At 35.1% G+C, this 19,274-nt stretch overlaps 2 protein-coding genes across 2 annotated transcripts; one reads left to right on the forward strand and one right to left on the reverse strand.

Moving 5' to 3' along the window:
- The first annotated feature begins 1,367 nt into the window (after nt 1-1,367).
- On the forward strand, nt 1,368-13,767 carry LOC116031534 (cullin-4-like). Its single transcript, XM_031273761.1, has 17 exons — nt 1,368-1,798; nt 7,332-7,447; nt 7,530-7,876; nt 8,313-8,493; nt 8,633-8,755; nt 8,848-9,135; nt 9,284-9,409; nt 9,543-9,644; nt 9,724-9,777; nt 10,117-10,223; nt 10,370-10,430; nt 10,525-10,656; nt 10,747-10,884; nt 11,007-11,087; nt 11,216-11,296; nt 12,731-12,811; nt 13,368-13,767. The coding sequence occupies exons 1-17, from the start codon at nt 1,435-1,437 to the stop codon at nt 13,479-13,481; spliced, it is 2,496 nt and encodes an 831-aa protein (XP_031129621.1). The 5' UTR covers nt 1,368-1,434; the 3' UTR covers nt 13,482-13,767.
- A 1,785-nt stretch (nt 13,768-15,552) lies between these two features.
- On the reverse strand, nt 15,553-19,109 carry LOC116031563 (pyruvate dehydrogenase E1 component subunit beta-3, chloroplastic). The gene is made up of 4 exons (XM_031273804.1): nt 18,756-19,109; nt 17,745-17,848; nt 17,602-17,645; nt 15,553-16,688 (listed from the first exon to the last, which is right to left on the reverse strand). The coding sequence occupies exons 1-4, from the start codon at nt 18,856-18,858 to the stop codon at nt 15,716-15,718; spliced, it is 1,224 nt and encodes a 407-aa protein (XP_031129664.1). The 5' UTR covers nt 18,859-19,109; the 3' UTR covers nt 15,553-15,715.
- Between the last annotated feature and the right edge of the window lie 165 nt (nt 19,110-19,274).

The following is a 19,274-nucleotide window of genomic DNA, read 5'->3' on the forward strand; positions in this document are numbered from 1 at the left end:
ATATATATATATATATATATATATATATATATATATATATATATATATATATATATATATATAGATATATATTAATAGGTTTACCGAGTTTAAACGAGTTTCGTGTCATATTATGTCGACACGACCCGAAACATGTTAACAAAACGTGTCTATTGTGTCAACCCGTTAACAAATCGTGTTTGTGTTTGTTTTAAAAGTTTGAACCCGTTAACCTTAACATGACGTGTCCTTGTGTAGCCTTATCGTGTTGACCTGTTAACGAACCAGTATACACGAATTGTCATGTCTATTTTTTCTCAAAAATATTACACGTTTCCCGTATAAGTAAATGGATTAGTATTACATTTGATTATTAACCCGACCCGTATCACAAGAGTGTCACTCGACAATTTATATCGTGGATCGGGGTATGGTCCATATAGCATTGTGAACCCTGGATCAAAACGACGTCGTTTTGATATTTAAGATTTAGCAAATTCTGTAATTTCCCGTTTCTCATGTTTCAACACAGGTTTAAATTTATTCTATTACAAATCAATACGGTTAGGTACAAAATTTCATTACACGAGACACAAAAACTTACAACACAAGACACATACACATGTTATATATTTACTTATTCTCAAATCTGATTTATGTAGATAATATATGTCCTATAGGCACATAATTTCATAATACAAGACATATATTCGTAAAATAAGACACACGATATGTTGTGTATTACACAACTACTAATCTATTTCATGTACAAAACCCATAAGCTTAAGGTACAGAATTGCATAACATGAGACACAGAAACGCATAACACAAAACACATACACATGTTCTATATTTACTTTAGTCCATGTCAACAAAATCAATATAATTACAGAATTGCATAACATAAGATACAAAAAGGCATAACACAAGACACCAAAACGAATAACACAAGACATAAAAACGCATGTTAAATATACTTTATTTCAGGTAGAGAATTGCATACCATGAGACACAAAAATGCATAACACAAGACACATATACATGATTTCCAAAAGAAAAAAAATTTGTAACGTGAATTGAATAACAAACGTCCGCTGTCAAAATTAAAATTCAAAACTAAGTCGTTTAGAATCAAGATTTACAGTGCACTGCGAACCTGGTTCACGGTATAACGATTGGAGCCACTCTAATTGATAAAATGTGAGTCCACAAAGAAATTTGACTCAACAAATGAAATTATAAATTCATAATCACATCTAGAACTAGCTTTTAGATAAAGACTAGAGAATATCAATATTTTGTTTTGAAAATTTATACTAATTTATAAAATTTTTGGTTTTCTTCCTCTTTCTCTTTGTCTAAGTTAAAGCGTTTTCTTTTCTTTCTTTCTTTCTTTCTTTCTTTCTTCTGTCTATCGCAAGACAATGCGCTCTTAAGATTTATACTCTCTCTTCTATGTCTCATCCTAACAACACTAACCCCTCCATTCCCAACAAGCGCTCATCTTCTTGCTCTCCCACCACTACTTCCACCGCCGGCACCAGCGGAGCGCCTCCACCGTCGCCGCCGCCGCCGCTCTATTTCTCCCAGGCGATGAAGAAGGCCAAGACCCACGCCGTCGCGTGCTCTCTTGATACTAACAACAACGCTGTCCACTTCTCCTCCGACCCTTCTCTCGCCGCCAACATCGAGGATCCGAGCCTCGCCGCCGATGTTCCTACCAGCGCCGCCACTTCCGGTGGCGTCACTGCCAATTTGTCTCGAAAGAAGGCCACTCCTCCTCAGCCTGCCAAGAAGCTAGTCATTAAGCTTCTTAAAGGTTCCGTTTTCCTCGTCCCTGGGACATCTTTTAATTGCTTGATTCTTGTGTATCATTTGCTTAAGTTCTGAAATGATATTTGTATTTTTGTTAATCGGACATGATTAATTGAATTATATATGCTAAATTGTTAGGGGATATTAGGGGATATTAGGGTTCTAAGAATTTAAAATTTTTTTTGGGCATTTATGAACTGATAAGTTATGCTTTTGTTCCATTATTATGTCCTGTGAATCTGGTTAAATATGTGGTTTTTATTTCTGCAGTATTAGTCATTTGTATAGTTGTATCCCAATTTTGCTGGTTCTAGCTCATGTCAGTAACCAAAATGAAAATGAGGTGTCTAAGTAAATTAGATGATCACCAGACATTATTTCACATCCTTTCAATTAACAAATAAACTTCAGCTGTTAGGATTGAGGTTGTTTTGCATGTGCTTTGGTGATCCAAACATTTAATGGTATATATAATTGTTGAAATTTAGCTCAATTGGGATTTTCTTATTGCATTTGGGGGTAAAAGCCAAAGTTAATTCATAAATAAATCCTAGCATGAGGGACGTGTGAAGAACTGCTATTCAATTTGAGTTTTCTTGTTTTGGCAAGTAAGCTTGCTAAAGGATATTACTTCTTAATTTTTTCTTATAAAGGAGGACAGTATGCCATTAACAGTAATGCTATTTATCATTTTGAACTTTGTGACATATTGCTATGAAATTAATGTGACTAATATCCTAATCTTGTTCGATATATTTTGATAGTCTCAGCTGATATCTTATCATTTTCTATTTCTTAGAGAATGGTGGAACTTTTCTGTATTCTACATGCTTGATAGATAGCGTGTAGAATTCTAGGATAGAGTGTGAACATTGCTAAGAGTTTCATTTCAAAACCATTTTAAACCTAAAGGGTTCCAGAGGTGGAAGATGAGAAATAAAACTTAAATATGCATAAAATCTGAAACTTTGGCAAGAATGAACTTCAAACAGTAGGACCGAGAGGAGTCTATTTATAGTTCTCTTTGTCCAAATAAAAAAAGAAGAAAAAATCAAAACAAAAGAATTGGAATGAAAGGATTCTAAAATAAAAATAAGCTCAAAATAATAAGCTGAGCCTAGATTTTTATGACCAAAACTGAGTATTGAGTAAATTAAACAGAAACTTGCTGCAAATTTTATGACTTAAAAGCTACTCTTTAACAGGTTTTTTTTTAACATATTCTCATACTGGAAAAAGCCACAAAACTTGCGTCTGACTGGTTGCCTGGCATGCCTGCTAAACAATTGACACAACTGCCAGTAAGAAGAACATCATGAAGCTGGTAAGATCATGAATTTGAAGTAAAGGCTGAACCAACTAAAAATGAATTAACAAAAAGGTAAGATATTATGAGAAGTGAAAGGTGAAAGAAGAGTTAAGTGACATCTCAAAAAAGAAAAAGTAAAAGGAAACGACTTGTGTGACTTTTTGCTAGTGTCTTATAAATAACCAAATTGAACTCTGAGTTGATTGGTTCACATGTTTTTCCTAGGCTAAGGATTTAATCTTGCAACACATGGGCTCCATGTAGAGGCAGTAGAGCATGCCTTTTATCATGGTGATATAACAAAATCAAAAGTGGTAGTCTCTGCTCATCTCCAACCATTTTGCTTTTCTTATTTTGAGGGTGTTAGAGGAATTTTTTCATATAACCGATAAGAAACAGGAAATTCTTGTCAAAACGTCATAAATGTTAACTTGTTAGTGACATTTGTTTCTAACGAGGATGAAATGATTGGGCCATGGACTGATGGACATAGTTATTCTGCTGGTTGCAACCCTGTATCTTTGGTTGAAACTGATAAACTATCTTCTCCTCTTAATAGTGGTAAGGCACCACTCAACTACTAAGCTTTTTGTAACCTTAAAATAATACGGTATTTTACAGATAAGAAAAGTTCACTTTTGGCCCCTCAAGTATAGTGGAATTCTTGAACTTTATTTCCAAATCTAAAATTGCCAAAGCGACATTCGTAGACTTTTGTAATAGTACTGATTTTATTGTTTCTGTTAGGTTTTGGATTAAATAGATGGAAGTAAGTTTGGTTGAAGGGTATTTTGTAATTTCATTAGCACTCTCTTTTGTTCCTCTTTATATCCCATCTCTTATTTTCCCCTAATTTTGAGACTCATCTTATTTTTGATGTGTAAGTTATGGTTTAGAATGAAGGTAAAATGAGGAGAATAGTGCTATTCGCATGCTGTAATTTTTACACACTTTTACACAAGGCTAATTAGGCTTTGCTTTATCTATGTCCTCAAATGCCAAGTATCAAGTAGTTTATTGGTTTGACAAGGGCATGAATAAAGGTAAGTCAGCTTTGTGTAGAAGTATGCAAAATTTGTAGTGTACAAATAAGAGATCATATATACAGAGGAATTAAACAGAGCACTAATAAAATTACGGAAATATCCTTCCACCTAGCCTATTTGATGTTGTAACAGGCCTAAACAAAAGATTAAGAAAATTTGATGCTAAAGATGGCTAGATTGTGATTTGAGATTCATATTAGTTTTTGGGAAAACCAGAAACTGAAGTACTGAACCAAACCATTTGGTTTCATCACTTTAAAACTGAAAACGAACAGAGCTGGCTGGTTTGGATCTGTTTGGCTTTCCTACTTAAAAAATTCCCTTCAAAATTCAGGTTCCCAAGATGTACCCTATTTAACAAGAACTCAACAGTTTTGGGTTCCATCTTGATTTTATTTTAAAATGGGATATAGACTTCCGCCACTCATCCTTGCTCTTAAATGACCTTGTTCTTAATAAATCATCCCTTTGCCCAAAAGACAAAAGGCTTCTTTGTTTTTTTTTGTTTTTTTTTTTGTTTTCATTTAAATCATCAGCCCTTTTGTTTCTCATCACCATGGATGTCAGTATTGAGGATTACTATTTCAAGGAACATCTAGACCTTAAAACATTGTCAAAAAAAATTTCCTCTGTATTTTCATTTCGTAGTTTTACTTCTTTTTATTTATTTGTTTATTTTTATTTTTATTTTTTTAAATAGTTGTGAGGACAGTATACTCATTGAAATTGTTTGAGGTTTTGCTGCAGCAATACTGGCCAGTTTTCAGCTTTCTGAAAGTGAAAACAGGTTGGTTCGGTTCAGTCAGGGTCTCAGTGATGGTTTTCTAGTCTTTGGTTTCACATGTACACCCTTACTTAGCGCCCTTTGCTCTAAAGCCAATGTGTTAATGATAAGCATAAAGAGACAGGATGAATTTGAACCAAGAAACCTAGGAGATTATGATAATATAAAGTAAAACCAAAGGAAAGAAAAACAAGGGAATTCGAAGAATATCCTCCAACAAGAATAAATTCTTGCCCACAGCTACTTAGAGCTAATTGTTCCAATTCTACTGGATGCCCTCTCTTCTAAGAGATGGTCCCTATTTATAATCCATTACCATATGTAAAATAAGGTAGGAGGCTAGGAGCATCAATTACTGATTACATAATTAGTCAATCCCTAAATATACGCTCCATAAAATAAGCAAGGATTTACATAATCAGTCAATCCCTTATTCTATGCTTCCACTAGAATGATTATTTGATTACTTTCCTTTCCTGCCTGATTTGTATCAGTTAACAGGTCTATAACAGAAAATTATTACCTAATTTGATACTGAAGATGGCTAGATTGAGATTTGAGCCTCATAAGATATTAAGATATTTAGGGTTTTGAGTAAACCTTAAACATTAATTGTATTGATAATAAAGATTAAGTTCCCCTGTAAAATAGTCTTAAAAGACTTTTCTATACTAGGGTTAGGTCACATAGTAAATATTAGTCCTTGATTATAGTGAAACACCTAATTAATAAAAACATCCAACTAAAAAGTCACATGACTGTTTTATTAATTAAAATGATATGAAGCTAAACTAAATGACATGAATAGTATAATTAAACGGTTTGCTACCTCTCTCCAATTTAACCCAAAGCCTAATAGAAGAACATAAATTTATGCTATCTTAAACGTCAAGATTGCAATTAGGCAATTTTGAAGTCCATGACTAATTTTGAGAATGCTACTAAAGCTAAGTGATCAAAAATGAAATTTTTTTCTTTTCCATCTAATCTGCCCCGTTTATATTCTGCTAACATTTGAAGTGTTGAATTTATTTTAATAATTGAAAACATAACCTGGATCTTGAAATTTTACACTATCGAGTTTCAGAATTATAGAGCTCTTTTTCAGCGATACTTGAAGTAATGCCTTTACTCTCTTTAGAGTGTTAGACTGTTAGGTATTAGTATGATGTTTATCCTTGTGAAGATAAAGAAAGAAAGCTTGCAAAATAAACATAATTTCTAGTCCTTCGAAACTTATATCTGACACTTCACTGATTTAAAATTTTCAGACATTAGTAGTGAAACGTTGATGTCAATATGGGGATGGCAATGGGTCGGGTGTGGATCGGGGAGGGCTACATCCATCACCCGACCCACCTTTTATTTTCTCCACCCACCCCCACCTCCAACCCGCATCGGGTGGACTTTTTTAGAATCCATCCCCACCCCCACCGGGTGCGAGTGCCCACTAGGGTACCCACCACTTATCAACTTATTATTTTTTCAAAAAATAATATCAAAATTACTTACACATAATTAAACAACAAAATTCATTAGTTATACTAAAACATAAAATAATAGAAATATTATAATATAATAACTAAATTGTTAATTTTTAAAAATAATTTTAGTTGTTTAGATATAAAATAGTAAAAAGTTACCTAAAGTTATTGAAACTTTTATAATTAACTATATACTAGTACTACTTTTTTTACTATTATATATATGTATGCACACATGGTGGGTCGGGTGGGGTGCTAGGCGGGTTTTGTACCTAAAACCCGAATCCAACCCGACCCACCGCGGGTTTACATTTTTAAGACCCACCCCCGATCCACCACCCACTATCACCCAAAAAAACCCGACGCATGCGGAGTGGATTCGGGTGGATATCCGCGGGGCGGATTGAAATTGCCATCCCTACTTGTGCTTATGTTAATTTAAAGATATAAATGATTATACTTGTGGTGTTGCCATTTTGGATATTTCCTGAGCAAAACTATTTAGTAAAGAGCATTTCCAATAGTTAATTTGGTAATGATATGAACTTGGGCTTAGTGTAGAGGCCAAGTGCTCACCTGTTGAAGGTTTGTCATGTGGTTCAACCTCTGCAAAGAGGTAAGATGGCATACATCTTCCTTCCTCAAACCTTCAATGGTGTTAAGTGTCTTGCTTATTTGGTCTGACCAATATAGTAATCATATCATGTCTTCTAATCTTTTCAAGTAGCAGATGAACCTCTAGAACGCAATTATATTTATCATTCCTTTAGGCTTTAGTCTAATGTGAATTTCCACTGTATTAATTTATTCCGATGGCATTTGATTTTGTAGAATCTATATGGACCATGTTTGATAGTTATTTGGTATAGTGTTTTGTATGTTTAGCTTTTTATTTTTATCATTTCTCTCTGTAGCAAAACCAACATTACCAACAAATTTTGAAGACGACACATGGTCAACACTAAAGTCGGCTATTAGTGCGATATTCTTGAAGCAGCCTGATCCTTGTGACTTGGAGAAGCTCTACCAGGTACATATTCCTATATCTTCAATCCTTCATCATTTCTAATAAAATAGTTCGAGTGTCAATTGATGAGCTTTCCTGTCATTAGGCTGTCAATGACCTTTGTCTTCACAAGATGGGGGGAAGTCTCTATCAGCGGATTGAAAAAGAGTGTGAAGCACACGTAGCTGCAGCACTGCAGTCTTTGGTTGGCCAAAGTGAAGATCTGGTGGTGTTTTTATCACTTGTTGAGAAGTGTTGGCAGGACTTTTGTGACCAGATGTTGATGATTCGTGGTATAGCTTTGTATCTTGATAGAACATATGTGAAACAAACTCCTAATGTTCGTTCACTTTGGGATATGGGCCTACAGCTTTTTCGCAAACATCTTTCTCTTGCTTCGGAAGTAGAACACAAAACGGTGTTTGGCCTTCTACAGATGATTGAGAGTGAGAGGTAGCTTCCATTCTCCGGCTACAATGTTATAAACTATTTTGTTTTTGTTCTGTTACTTTGCGTGTTTATTTTTATTGAATTTCTAAAATTTTAATGAGTTTCAAGTAACTCTTGGTGAGTAAGACCTGGACAAAAATACAAGATGCTTGTTTGGCTGTCAAGATTCTGAGATGTTACAAGGCTTCCTTGTATGCACTTCTTTAAGTTTTTCCTCCAGATTCTTTATTTACAAATCATTTGGTTCAACATTGTTGAACAACATTTCTTCCTATGAGATTTCTTCTGTTTAGACTGGAAATATTTCCTTAGAAAAATGAAATGGAAAATACAAAGCAGTTAGGGAGTAAGAATGATTAGTTAGTCACTGTAACTCTGTAAGTAGACTTTTTCAGTATTTTTCTTCTAAATCTTTTCCACTTTGGCCTTGTTCTTTCAGATTAGGTGAAGCAGTTGATAGGACTCTTCTTAATCATCTTTTGAAGATGTTCACTGCTTTAGGAATTTATTCAGAGAGCTTTGAGAAGCCATTTCTTGAGGGCACTTCTGAATTTTATGCTGCTGAAGGTGTCAAGTTCATGCAACAAGCAGATGTGCCAGATTACCTGAAACATGTAGAGGTATAATTTTCTTTCCATTGTTCTCTGGCACCTTGGTTGTGATGGTTTTAGACATTCTCTGTGTCAAAGTGCCATCCATATATGAATGGTTTAATAGCATTTTAGTATTTAATTACTTGGGTGATCTTTTCTCTTTCAGGTAAGGTTGCATGAAGAACAGGAAAGATGTTTGCATTATCTTGATGCAAGTACAAGAAAACCACTGATAGCAACTACTGAAAAGCAATTACTAGAACGCCATATCTCTGCAATTCTTGATAAGGTGTCTATTTCATGAATTAAATTTCAAACCTGACCATCCCTATGAAGTGCAATATGCATGTTTATTAATCATAGCTGTTACTATCTGTTCAGGGTTTCACAATGCTAATAGATGGGAGTCGTATTGAGGATATTCAAAGGATGTATATGCTTTTCTCAAGGGTGAATGCCCTTGAATCCTTAAGGCAAGCCCTTAGCTCATACATCCGAAGAACTGGACAGGGCATTGTTATGGATGAAGAAAAAGACAAAGATATGGTTTCCAACCTATTAGAGTTCAAGGCATCTCTTGATAAGATATGGGAAGAAAGCTTAAGTAAAAATGAAGCATTTAGCAACACCATTAAGGATGCATTTGAGCATCTCATAAATCTCCGCCAGGTATGATTCATTTTGACACTAATTGCCTTCATTTGCATGTAGACTTCATGACCACTTTTTGGGAGAAGTAAATTACATTAAAGTGTAATTTCCATTTAGTGTTTGGCAACTATTTTTAAGGCTCATGATTTGTTTTATCCTCTACTAGAATCGCCCTGCTGAGCTGATTGCTAAGTTTTTGGATGAAAAACTTCGTGCTGGGAATAAGGGTACATCAGAGGAGGAATTGGAGGGTACTCTGGATAAAGTTTTGGTTTTATTCAGATTTATACAGGTATAAGAATTTGTTCATCAGAAAAATAGTAAATTTAAAAGTAATGTTACCCTATTCATGCTGGCAGTATTTTAACAACTTCTGTATTGTAGTGCCATCTAAGTTGTGCTGATATATATTATTTCTGTTATAGGGCAAGGATGTGTTTGAAGCATTCTATAAGAAAGATCTTGCGAAAAGGCTTTTGTTGGGAAAGAGTGCTTCTATTGACGCAGAGAAGTCCATGATTTCAAAGGTATAGTTTTAAACTGCTGAGTTTCCTTACTTGCCTTTTATTTGCTTCTGCACTAACATTTTCCCTATTGTTTTTACAGTTGAAGACAGAGTGTGGTAGCCAATTTACCAATAAACTTGAAGGGATGTTCAAGGTAAGTTTAGGCATGTTAGATGCTGTTGAAGGATGGGAATTTAGCACATTTTTATGCTAGCTGATATTTAATTCTCAAATATTAAAATCTCTTCTATTTTTACTTACCAGAACTTCTTGGTCTGGTTTATGAAATTCAGTTTGTAGTGTATTTATTTCCTCAATTGGGCAAACATACTGACAATTTCCATCTAGCGATGAACTTATTAGTAGATTGATTTGCTGCCTAGTGATGCCTTTGTATTCAAATAACTTCTACTGTCTGTATTGTGTAATGCTGCATAATTTTTCTGAAAATTTTAGCTTTATATTTACTTGATACTATGAAATTATTGGCCAGGATATTGAACTATCAAAAGAGATAAATGAATCATTTAAGCAATCATCCCAAGCAAGGACTAAACTCCCAATGGGAATTGAGATGAGTGTTCATGTGTTAACTACTGGGTAAGTTAATGCTTTTATGGAATCTATCTTGGCAAAGAGTCAATTTTTTCTCTTCTTCCTTTTTAGTTTGAAGGAACTACCTCCTCTTTATCTTAATATCTTAACATCTTTTCTAGAATGAATAACATATGGTAACTGTGCTGCAGGTACTGGCCAACATATCCACCCATGGATGTTCGGCTTCCCCATGAACTCAATGTGTATCAGGTTGGGGCGTTGGGCATAAGCTCATTTTGGTTCCCTGTGCAAAGCATGCATATTTAAGTTAATAACCACCTTAATATTTTGGCACGTGGTGTAGGATATTTTCAAGGAGTTTTACCTCAGCAAATACAGTGGGAGGCGCTTAATGTGGCAAAATTCATTGGGCCATTGTGTCCTGAAAGCAGAATTTCCCAAAGGTAAAAAGGAGCTGGCTGTTTCCCTATTTCAGGTTCGTCTCACTTGAATTCTCTTGCATTCTGTAGAGTTCTTTTACCCTTTTGTTTATTTTTTGATGGGTATTCTCTCTTCTTTGTGCCAGACTGTTGTTTTGATGCTTTTCAATGATGCGGAAAATCTTAGCTTTCAAGATATAAGAGAGGCCACTAGCATTGAAGATAAAGAGCTAAGGAGGACTTTGCAATCTCTTGCATGTGGGAAGGTGCGGGTTCTACAAAAGGTATGTAGTTATTGCCTAATGTGGAATTCTGTTTTATTCTTAACAATTATTAGGAACAATTTTATTTTTCCATTTTCATTTGATACTTCCTCTACTAAAGATAAACTATAATGATCTTACAGATACCAAAAGGAAGAGATGTGGAGGATGATGATACCTTTGTGTTCAATGATCAATTTACTGCTCCACTTTATCGTATAAAGGTACAGCTAATGAAAAATGGAGGTCCTTTTCTCGTGTTATCACCCCACTTTATCGTATATATAGTAAATTAGTAACTATCTAGTGTTCATGTGATGAGCGTAAGTGCTGACCTAATTGATATATACAGGTAAATGCCATCCAGATGAAAGAAACAGTTGAGGAGAACACAAGTACCACTGAGAGGGTATTCCAGGACCGTCAATACCAGGTTTGCTTGTACAACTCTTGTTTACTGTTAGTATTATGTCAAGTGGTTTAACAAAGGAAAAGGAAGAAAAAATATAAACCAACTTAAACTCAACTTTAGAAGCTCCTTGGCATGTTAAACCTCCCATAACTTTGAACAAATACATTGTTAAGAAATAACTAATCGTAAGATCAGGTGGAAGCTTGATGTGTGAAGCATGTGATAGAATATTAGCCTGTAGCAATTACTGGCTACATCTTCAACAACCAGATTTTGAGCATTATGTGATATGTAGCATTGAAAATAATCTTTGTTGAACTTGCCTTCAAATCTGATTAAAAAATGTTGCCAATAATTGATTTTCGAATCCTCAAAAACATCGGTGGAAGTTGCACTACAAGAAAATGAAACTGGAACTAGAGTTAGTTTATAAAAGCAACCTACAAAAGAAGATGAAGCACACGATCTTCTATTCAAACAATGTCAAAGATGACAATAGACTGAAGAAGAAAGTGTCCTGAAGGACAAAGAACGTGTAAAGATTTCTTTAGCTTGTGGTTTCTTTATGATTGATAGCATCATGAAGAAGATATGGAAAAGAGTTAGGCATGAAACTTGTTCTTCAGATGCACTGAAGGCTGTCACTGCTTGAAGAACTCCAATGCACCCCTCACTTGAAACTTCTGTAACACTTTTCATTTTTCAATTTTTAGAAATAAACTGGAGAGGTCAGTTCAAATTGGAAGACTAAAGAGTATACATGAAAATGGTTGAAATTATAAAGCTGAAAATAGAACCAAAAAAGAGCAACGTTCAGTTACTGTTTATCTGAACTGTAACCTTGCCAGAAAGAAGCCACACGAAGGTGGTTTAGGTACCATGTTAAGAAATAATAGATTGGAAGGTCTAGCCGCAGAGAGTCACCACCTGCTGGTAAGACAAGCCTGATTTGTTAAGCATGTAGGAGAATATTTGTAGAGAGAGGTCTGCAACTAGATACACTTTGCTCGAAATTTGATTACAAGTGCCTAATAGTCCACAATATATGTAAATATTACTTTTAATTTTCTAATATATTATCCAATGTACCTCTGTTTCTAAAAAGACTCCTGCTTTGCTTATCAAGATCTAAAAAAAAATATTGTTTTTTGAAAATTCTTTATGTAACACATAATTTTAAACTAATATACTCCCAAAATTTGGTCTACTGTACACTTCGAGAAGTGAAAAAAAAAAAATCATATTTCAGATGGGAGTATAATATCTAAAGACTGAAAAATCATCTTTGTATCTAACAGTGTACACTCCAGTTTTGTGGACTCTTTTCCTCTTGAATTTTGAATTATGCAGAACTTCCCCAATAAAAATTAATAAGGTTATAATCATGGAATTAATTGTTGACTGCAAATCCTGAGACTCGCAAAGTTTTTTATTTTAATTCAATTTTCTCTGTAGGTTGATGCTGCCATTGTTAGGATAATGAAGACCAGAAAAGTGCTTAGTCACACCCTCTTGATAGCAGAGCTCTTTCAACAGGTAATAGAATTTTTTTGATGCCCTTAATTTTTATAGTGGTTAACCCTTTACTGATGGATTGATAATTCAGGTTACTAACTGAAAAGGTATATTTACATGATCCACACAAACACGCACAAAAAATAAAATCTTAATGCACTTGAATTCTGCCAAATAATGTGTTGTTTGGGGAGTAAACTATGGAGTTGCTAGTTTCAGTAAACTGAAAGAATAAAAAATGGGCCAACTATTATGTAGTGTGATGACACCGATGTTACCATTCCAAATGGGTGGTCACAGGATCGAGCCCCGTGGTGGGGGCATTGATTCTTTGGGCTGAAAAAGATTGAGAAAGTATAGAACAGATACTACCTTATAAATTCGCCATATACTACATACCTTGGGAAGGCATGAACAAAGATGACGGGGTATTATCAGCTATTATCTATCCTTTTGCTTTTTGTGAGATTTTTTGGTTCTTTAGAGAAATGGGAATTAGTGAAGAGGGAGGGTTGATGGTTGCTTCAATCGGGTGGGTTCTGCTTGGAACTGAATATGTTTCGTTTTGGTGACACAGCTTAAATTTCCAATAAAACCCGCGGACTTGAAGAAAAGGATCGAAAGCCTGATAGACAGGGAATACCTGGAGCGCGACAAGAATAATCCTCAGATATACAATTACCTTGCCTAGACTTCTCCCCTGAGACATGATGTTATGTTTTTGTTCCCGAATCTCTCGGCACCCCAGTGTACAGCTGCTATCCATCCTTTAGTTTTGTTGCACAACATTGTAAATCTTATTTGTGAGTTAATTTCTCATACACCAAGCCCTGACAGATGAACAAAGTGGACTCTTTTCTTTTTTCTCATTTGTTTCCTTGTATGAACATAAGAAATGAACTGTCTCAAGTTATATCTATATTCTTGACGAAGAATGTCAAATTTTTTATGTTCCTATCGAGAGATATACTTATTTTGCTTTTTCTTTTCTGCCGATTCTCAAGTTGGCATTCCCTAAAGTAATTCCTACATTAGACTTTTTTAATTTAATTATTGCCTACTTATTTTCTTAATTGGTTCAATCTGCCAATGGCCAATGCATACAGGCATACATCACATGTTTTATATGTACACATGAATTTTGAATTTTTTCTAACAAATCTTATCAATAGATCAGTTTTTTAATGCATCATATTAGTTCTGATGTACTCTTAGGAAGGGTGATTTTCATGTGATCATTACTATATATGTATTATGTCTAAAGAGGAACTTGTTTAAAGTAATGGGTTATGCTTTTGCTTGTTGAGCATATAATGCATAAACATAAATGTGTAATTCAATTATCAAGACTTGTAGTTAAGATGGAATACATGTTTTAATTTGATATCAGAGCTAATTTTTTGTCAAAAGTCGTTCATGTTGTTTAGAGTTCATCAAAAGTAATCAGTTCACACACGTGAGGGTCATCAAAAGTAATTGCCCTCGTACATGACATATAATACATAAACATAAATGTGTAATCTAATTATCTACTTAGATTTTTAGTTGAGATGGAATACATGTTTCAATTGTCAATATAAGCAATGAAGATAACAATGATATTATATTATATTAAATAAATTAATGAACCAGTTCACATAAGTTTCCATGCAAATAAGGATATGCATTAGACCATCATTTAGAACTAAAATGCCTAAAAAAGGAAACAAACCCAAGAAGATCAAAAAATCATTTCTAGGCTAGAGTTCCAATATGAAAGAAAAACTTTCCCTATAAATAAGAGGATCCACTAATTTTAGGTATAAGAATCACTCGGCCTCATTTTCTAGGACAAGTTTGTCTTTTGCTCCTTACTTTTAAGACCCGTATCATTAAGAGGGTTGTTCATTTCAATATTCGAATCCCAAGACATATATTGTCAAAGTTGCTATTGTGCCTCTAACAAGCTAAGTAACGGCACATATCAATGTTTGGTGACTCTATGAGACCTTTTTTTTTTTTTTTTTTTTTTTTTTTTGGTTAAGTAGTAAACCTATCTGTATTCTATATTTTCCTTATAAAAGGATGAATGTAATACTTTTATTTATTAGTATAATATTTTTAAATCATGAAACTAAAACTAATATATACTCAATATGTATGCGTATTAAGAAAAAATATTTATAAATATACCATAATATTTTTTGTTTATATTTTACACGTTTATCCTATGTTTCATTTTCTACCTTTTTTGAGATGACTGTTTCCCCATTCTCCATGCTATCTAGACAATGAATATACAATCTATTTAATACTCATTAACAGATGAATATACAATGATTTTTTAAATTTTTTTTGAAAGGAAAACTAGCTTTTATTCATTATTGAACCTCAAATCATCTCAAATAAACAATAGCCGAACATGAACCCAAATACTATAATCTGATTAAGAACTGGTCGCCCTAGCAAGTAAATGGACGACAGGATTTGCGGATCGTTTAACAAATAAGAATACCAGCCCATTAACACTAGTTATAGCTTCTTTCACATTATCAACCACAAGATCAAACACCAACTCACTCTCCATGCACCGCATGGACAACCTCCTGTGCATCCATCTCCACATCGACATGCTTAAACATATTTCTAAGAGTAGGTCTTGTGTGAGACGGTTTACGTACGTATTATATTTCCGCTAAAAAAAGTATTATTCATCTCATGTATGTGAGGCAATCTTATAAGACTAATTCATTCTTAATGCACTAGAAACACAAATAAACAACTAATGAATAAAAAAAAAGCCATACATACATCACAAGTCATCAAATACTACAAAACTTGACATCTTAACAAATTATTGTTCAGTACGAAATAAGAATAAACCAGAATTAGTCAAACATGAGAGTATGAGAAAAATAGTTACTAAGCTGTTCTGATCTCCTACCACTACTGGCATAGCTGTTCAACTGCAGTAACAATTTGTGGTGGTTGAACCACTGTCCAATTCTCCAGTACTCCAGCATATGGAGTTGGAACATCCTGGGATGACAAACACATAATTGGGGCATCTAAGTAGTCATGGAAGTTTTCATTTATCGCAGAAATCAAGCTGGCACCGATCCCTCCGGTGCGCATGCACTCCTCCACGATGAGCACGCGGTGCGTCTTCTTCACCGAGTTCCCGATGGTGTAAAGATCAAAGGGTTTCAACGACCTGATATCGATAACCTCGGGGTCGTATCCCTTGTTCACCAAGGTCTTGGCGGCCTGCATCACATGGTACCGCATCCTTGAGTAGGTTAGGATTGTGACGTGCTCCCCGGGTCTCACCATCTCGGCTTCTTCGAGGCTCAAGACGTACTCCTCGTCCGGGATTCTCTCCTTGAGGTTGTAGAGCAAGACGTGCTCGAAAAGAATGACGGGGTTCTCGCTTCGGATGGCAGCCTTCATCAAGCCCTTGGCGTTGTAGGGGGTCGAGCAAGCTACCATTTGGATTCCCGGGATCGATTGGAAATATGACTCGAGGCGTTGCGAGTGCTCGGCCCCGAGCTGCCTGCCTACTCCACCGGGACCCCGAATCACAATTGGTATCTTGAACTGGCCGCCAGATGTGTAATGTAGCATACCACAGTTGTTCGAGATCTGGTTGAAGGCTAAAAGAAGGAATCCCATGTTCATTCCCTCGACAACTGGTCGGAGACCAGTCATGGCTGCTCCAATGCCCATTCCAGTGAAAGAGTTCTCGGCAATTGGAGTGTCGAGGACCCTTAAATCACCGTACTTTTCTGCCAGTCCTTTGGTGACCTTGTATGAACCTCCATAATGGCCGACATCTTCACCCATCACACACACACTCCGATCTCTTTCCATCTCCTCATCAAGCCCTTCCCGAAGGGCTTCAAAAAGCAAAAGTTCATGCCTTGATGCAAAAAAAACGATTTCATCAATTGTTTACTCAAATAATGAATGGCAGGGCAGTATGATGAATAAAGCTCAAAGAATAGCAGTATGGATAACGAAGATTTATAGACAAAATTAATTTAAAACTATAATGAGTGTACATAAGATGCAATATCACCTCAAAGTAATCTAAACCATTCAGGAACTATTGGATTAACTCGAGTTAAGAGAAAGGAAAAAATTTTTTAAAGCAGCATACACAATTAAGTAGCTGTGTTAGCAAGTAAAACACAGGCTTTTTTGGTGCACTAGAATCACAAACTTGTAAATAGAGCAAATGTTGGAAAAGAATTCGCCGAGGGAATTTAATATCATTTCATCGAAATTAATTTGATGACATAAAAGAATGGCCATGGAATAGAACATAGCTTCCTATGGAAACATGGCTTCTTAGATCTAAGATGGGCCAAACCACACTAAAAGACTGAATCCAACAAATTAGTTAGTCTAACCCATGCCTTATAAACGCATATATTCTCTCTTATATTTTCAATGCAGGACTCCTAACAACACACAAGGAAATAGAGATTGGAATCAAGATTCCATTCTGGAGAGTCAACAAGATTCTTGCATACCAAATACTCCATCGAGAACTTCCAGAATTTTTTTCATTAAAGAATGATAAGAGTAAATTAACACAAACACTGAGGAATTAGCATGAACTAAGAGATAATGCACCAATTCTGTCGAATTAGCTCCTAGACGAGCAACTACTGATCAAATACTCAGCGCAAAAACGGATTTAGTGCAATATTTTGCATCTTCTTAAAGATATATTGCAGTTAAGAGCATAATGGAGCTAAACATTCAACGGTTATCCAAATAAAAACGCAACATAGATTGTGAAGAGAGAGCTAGAGAAGTGAGCACACCCCGGTTTGGACGATGTAGAAGCAGCTGCACCATCAGCCTTTGTCTACAATATATAAGAGTTGGTTACACATCAACCTTCCAGATTACGAATAGAGAATAACATACACATTCAAAGAGTGACATAGAAAGAAGGAACACTAACCGCAACAGCACTAGTAACCAATTGCTCAGCTCTCTTTCCATTCCAGTTCAAACCAGAGCTTAATCTCCCATCAGATCTAATCACAAAAAAGGTTCCTTTCCTCCCTAGAGAAAGCAAAAAACATCCAATTCATTAGTTCCAAAGTATAAATCCCTCCAATCAATCATCATCTAAGAGATATAAAAGAAATGAGTAACTACAACTTACCCAAAGACAAGCCTGTAACTCTAGGTAGGAAACAACGATTAAACATAAGGCAAATTCTCCTATGAGACCATCTCACGGATCCTAGTTCGTAAGACAGGTTGGATTTTTGATAAGTAAGTATTACGGAGTACAATTTTCATCATACATAACTTTTCAACTCTTAATATTACATTTTTCATCAAAATACCACATTTTCTGTCATAATTATTACACTTTATCTCACAAGTAACAATTAAACAATTTATCCATGATTAGTATTACATTTTTTCTTATAAGTAATTATTCAATCCTAAATATTAAATTTTGATTTAAAAGTATTACACTTTTACTTATAAGTACTCCGTAAGAAACAATTTATTTCTTATTAGTATTACAATTTTTTCCCTACATAAGTATTATATTTCCATCCAGACCCGCTCCCTAGAGACTCACTCTAAACATATATAGGCTAAAGCATATAAACAAAATCTATACCTAAGTAATGCAAACAATATCGGTTAAGATTACATTCTGGGAATATATATGAGGGTATGAGAAACAAAAATAAATGACCCCCAAATTACAATGAAAGACCAAAAGGCGAAAACTTTAAGGAATTAAACAAAAGTCGATGTCGAGTTCATGCACAAGGAATGAAATGAGGCGAAAGTTCAAGCAAATCGAACAAGTAAAGTTCCAAACAGTAAGTATATGAAGCCGAAAATCAAATACTGAACACAAAAAGATGATAAATTCAATGTAAGAAATAAAATTAAGTTGGAACCCATCCAAAACAATCAATTAAGACAGGAAGCATCTCCCGACCTGGGAAAGATCTGCGAGAAGAGATGTGAAACTTCTTGGAATCTAAGGAATTGGGCGAGGAGAGAGTAGTAGCGGCCCCAATTGCCTGAATAATAGCAGCCATTTAAGGAAAAAGAAGCTTCTTCTTCTTATGCTTCTTGAATTCGTGATGAAGAATTCCAAGTACAGCAATACTACATTCAAGAAACAGCGCAGACTTTGTGTGGGCAAGAAAGTATATAGAGATTGATAGAAAGTTGCGAGGTTTCAGAGATAGAAAGAGTGGGGGACAAAGCGCAGTGTAGGAGAAACTTTCATTGTTGTTCTGAGTTTCGGCGATCCATTTGAGAGCGAGCGGTGAGCCACATGTTTTCCGTTGCTGAGTACTGGCTTCGAACCCATCGCCGATCGTCTACGACTCCACATGTTCTCTTGAGTGGACTAAGCCAATTGTATTATGACACGTTTCAAGTTGTGGGACAGCAACGCCAGTAGGGATTATAATGTGAGGGCATATTTGTCCATGGATTTTTTACTTTG

The sequence above is a fragment of the Ipomoea triloba genome, chromosome 10 (assembly GCF_003576645.1).
Source record: "Ipomoea triloba cultivar NCNSP0323 chromosome 10, ASM357664v1".
Lineage (NCBI taxonomy): Eukaryota > Viridiplantae > Streptophyta > Magnoliopsida > Solanales > Convolvulaceae > Ipomoea > Ipomoea triloba.

What these genes read in the sequence shown, in the direction of transcription:
- LOC116031534 (XM_031273761.1), top strand. Translation starts at nt 1,435, where the DNA reads ATGTCTCATCCTAACAACACTAACCCCTCCATTCCCAACAAGCGCTCA. An exon ending in AGTCATTAAGCTTCTTAAAG is followed by an intron (nt 1,799 to 7,331) that starts GTTCCGTTTTCC and finishes TTCTCTCTGTAG; the next exon opens with CAAAACCAACATTACCAACA. An exon ending in TGGCTGTTTCCCTATTTCAG is followed by an intron (nt 10,657 to 10,746) that starts GTTCGTCTCACT and finishes TCTTTGTGCCAG; the next exon opens with ACTGTTGTTTTGATGCTTTT.
- LOC116031563 (XM_031273804.1), bottom strand. Translation starts at nt 18,858, where the DNA reads ATGGCTGCTATTATTCAGGCAATTGGGGCCGCTACTACTCTCTCCTCG. An exon ending in TGGTTACTAGTGCTGTTGCG is followed by an intron (nt 17,646 to 17,744) that starts GTTAGTGTTCCT and finishes TATATATTGTAG; the next exon opens with ACAAAGGCTGATGGTGCAGC. An exon ending in TCTACATCGTCCAAACCGGG is followed by an intron (nt 16,689 to 17,601) that starts GTGTGCTCACTT and finishes TTTTGCATCAAG; the next exon opens with GCATGAACTTTTGCTTTTTG.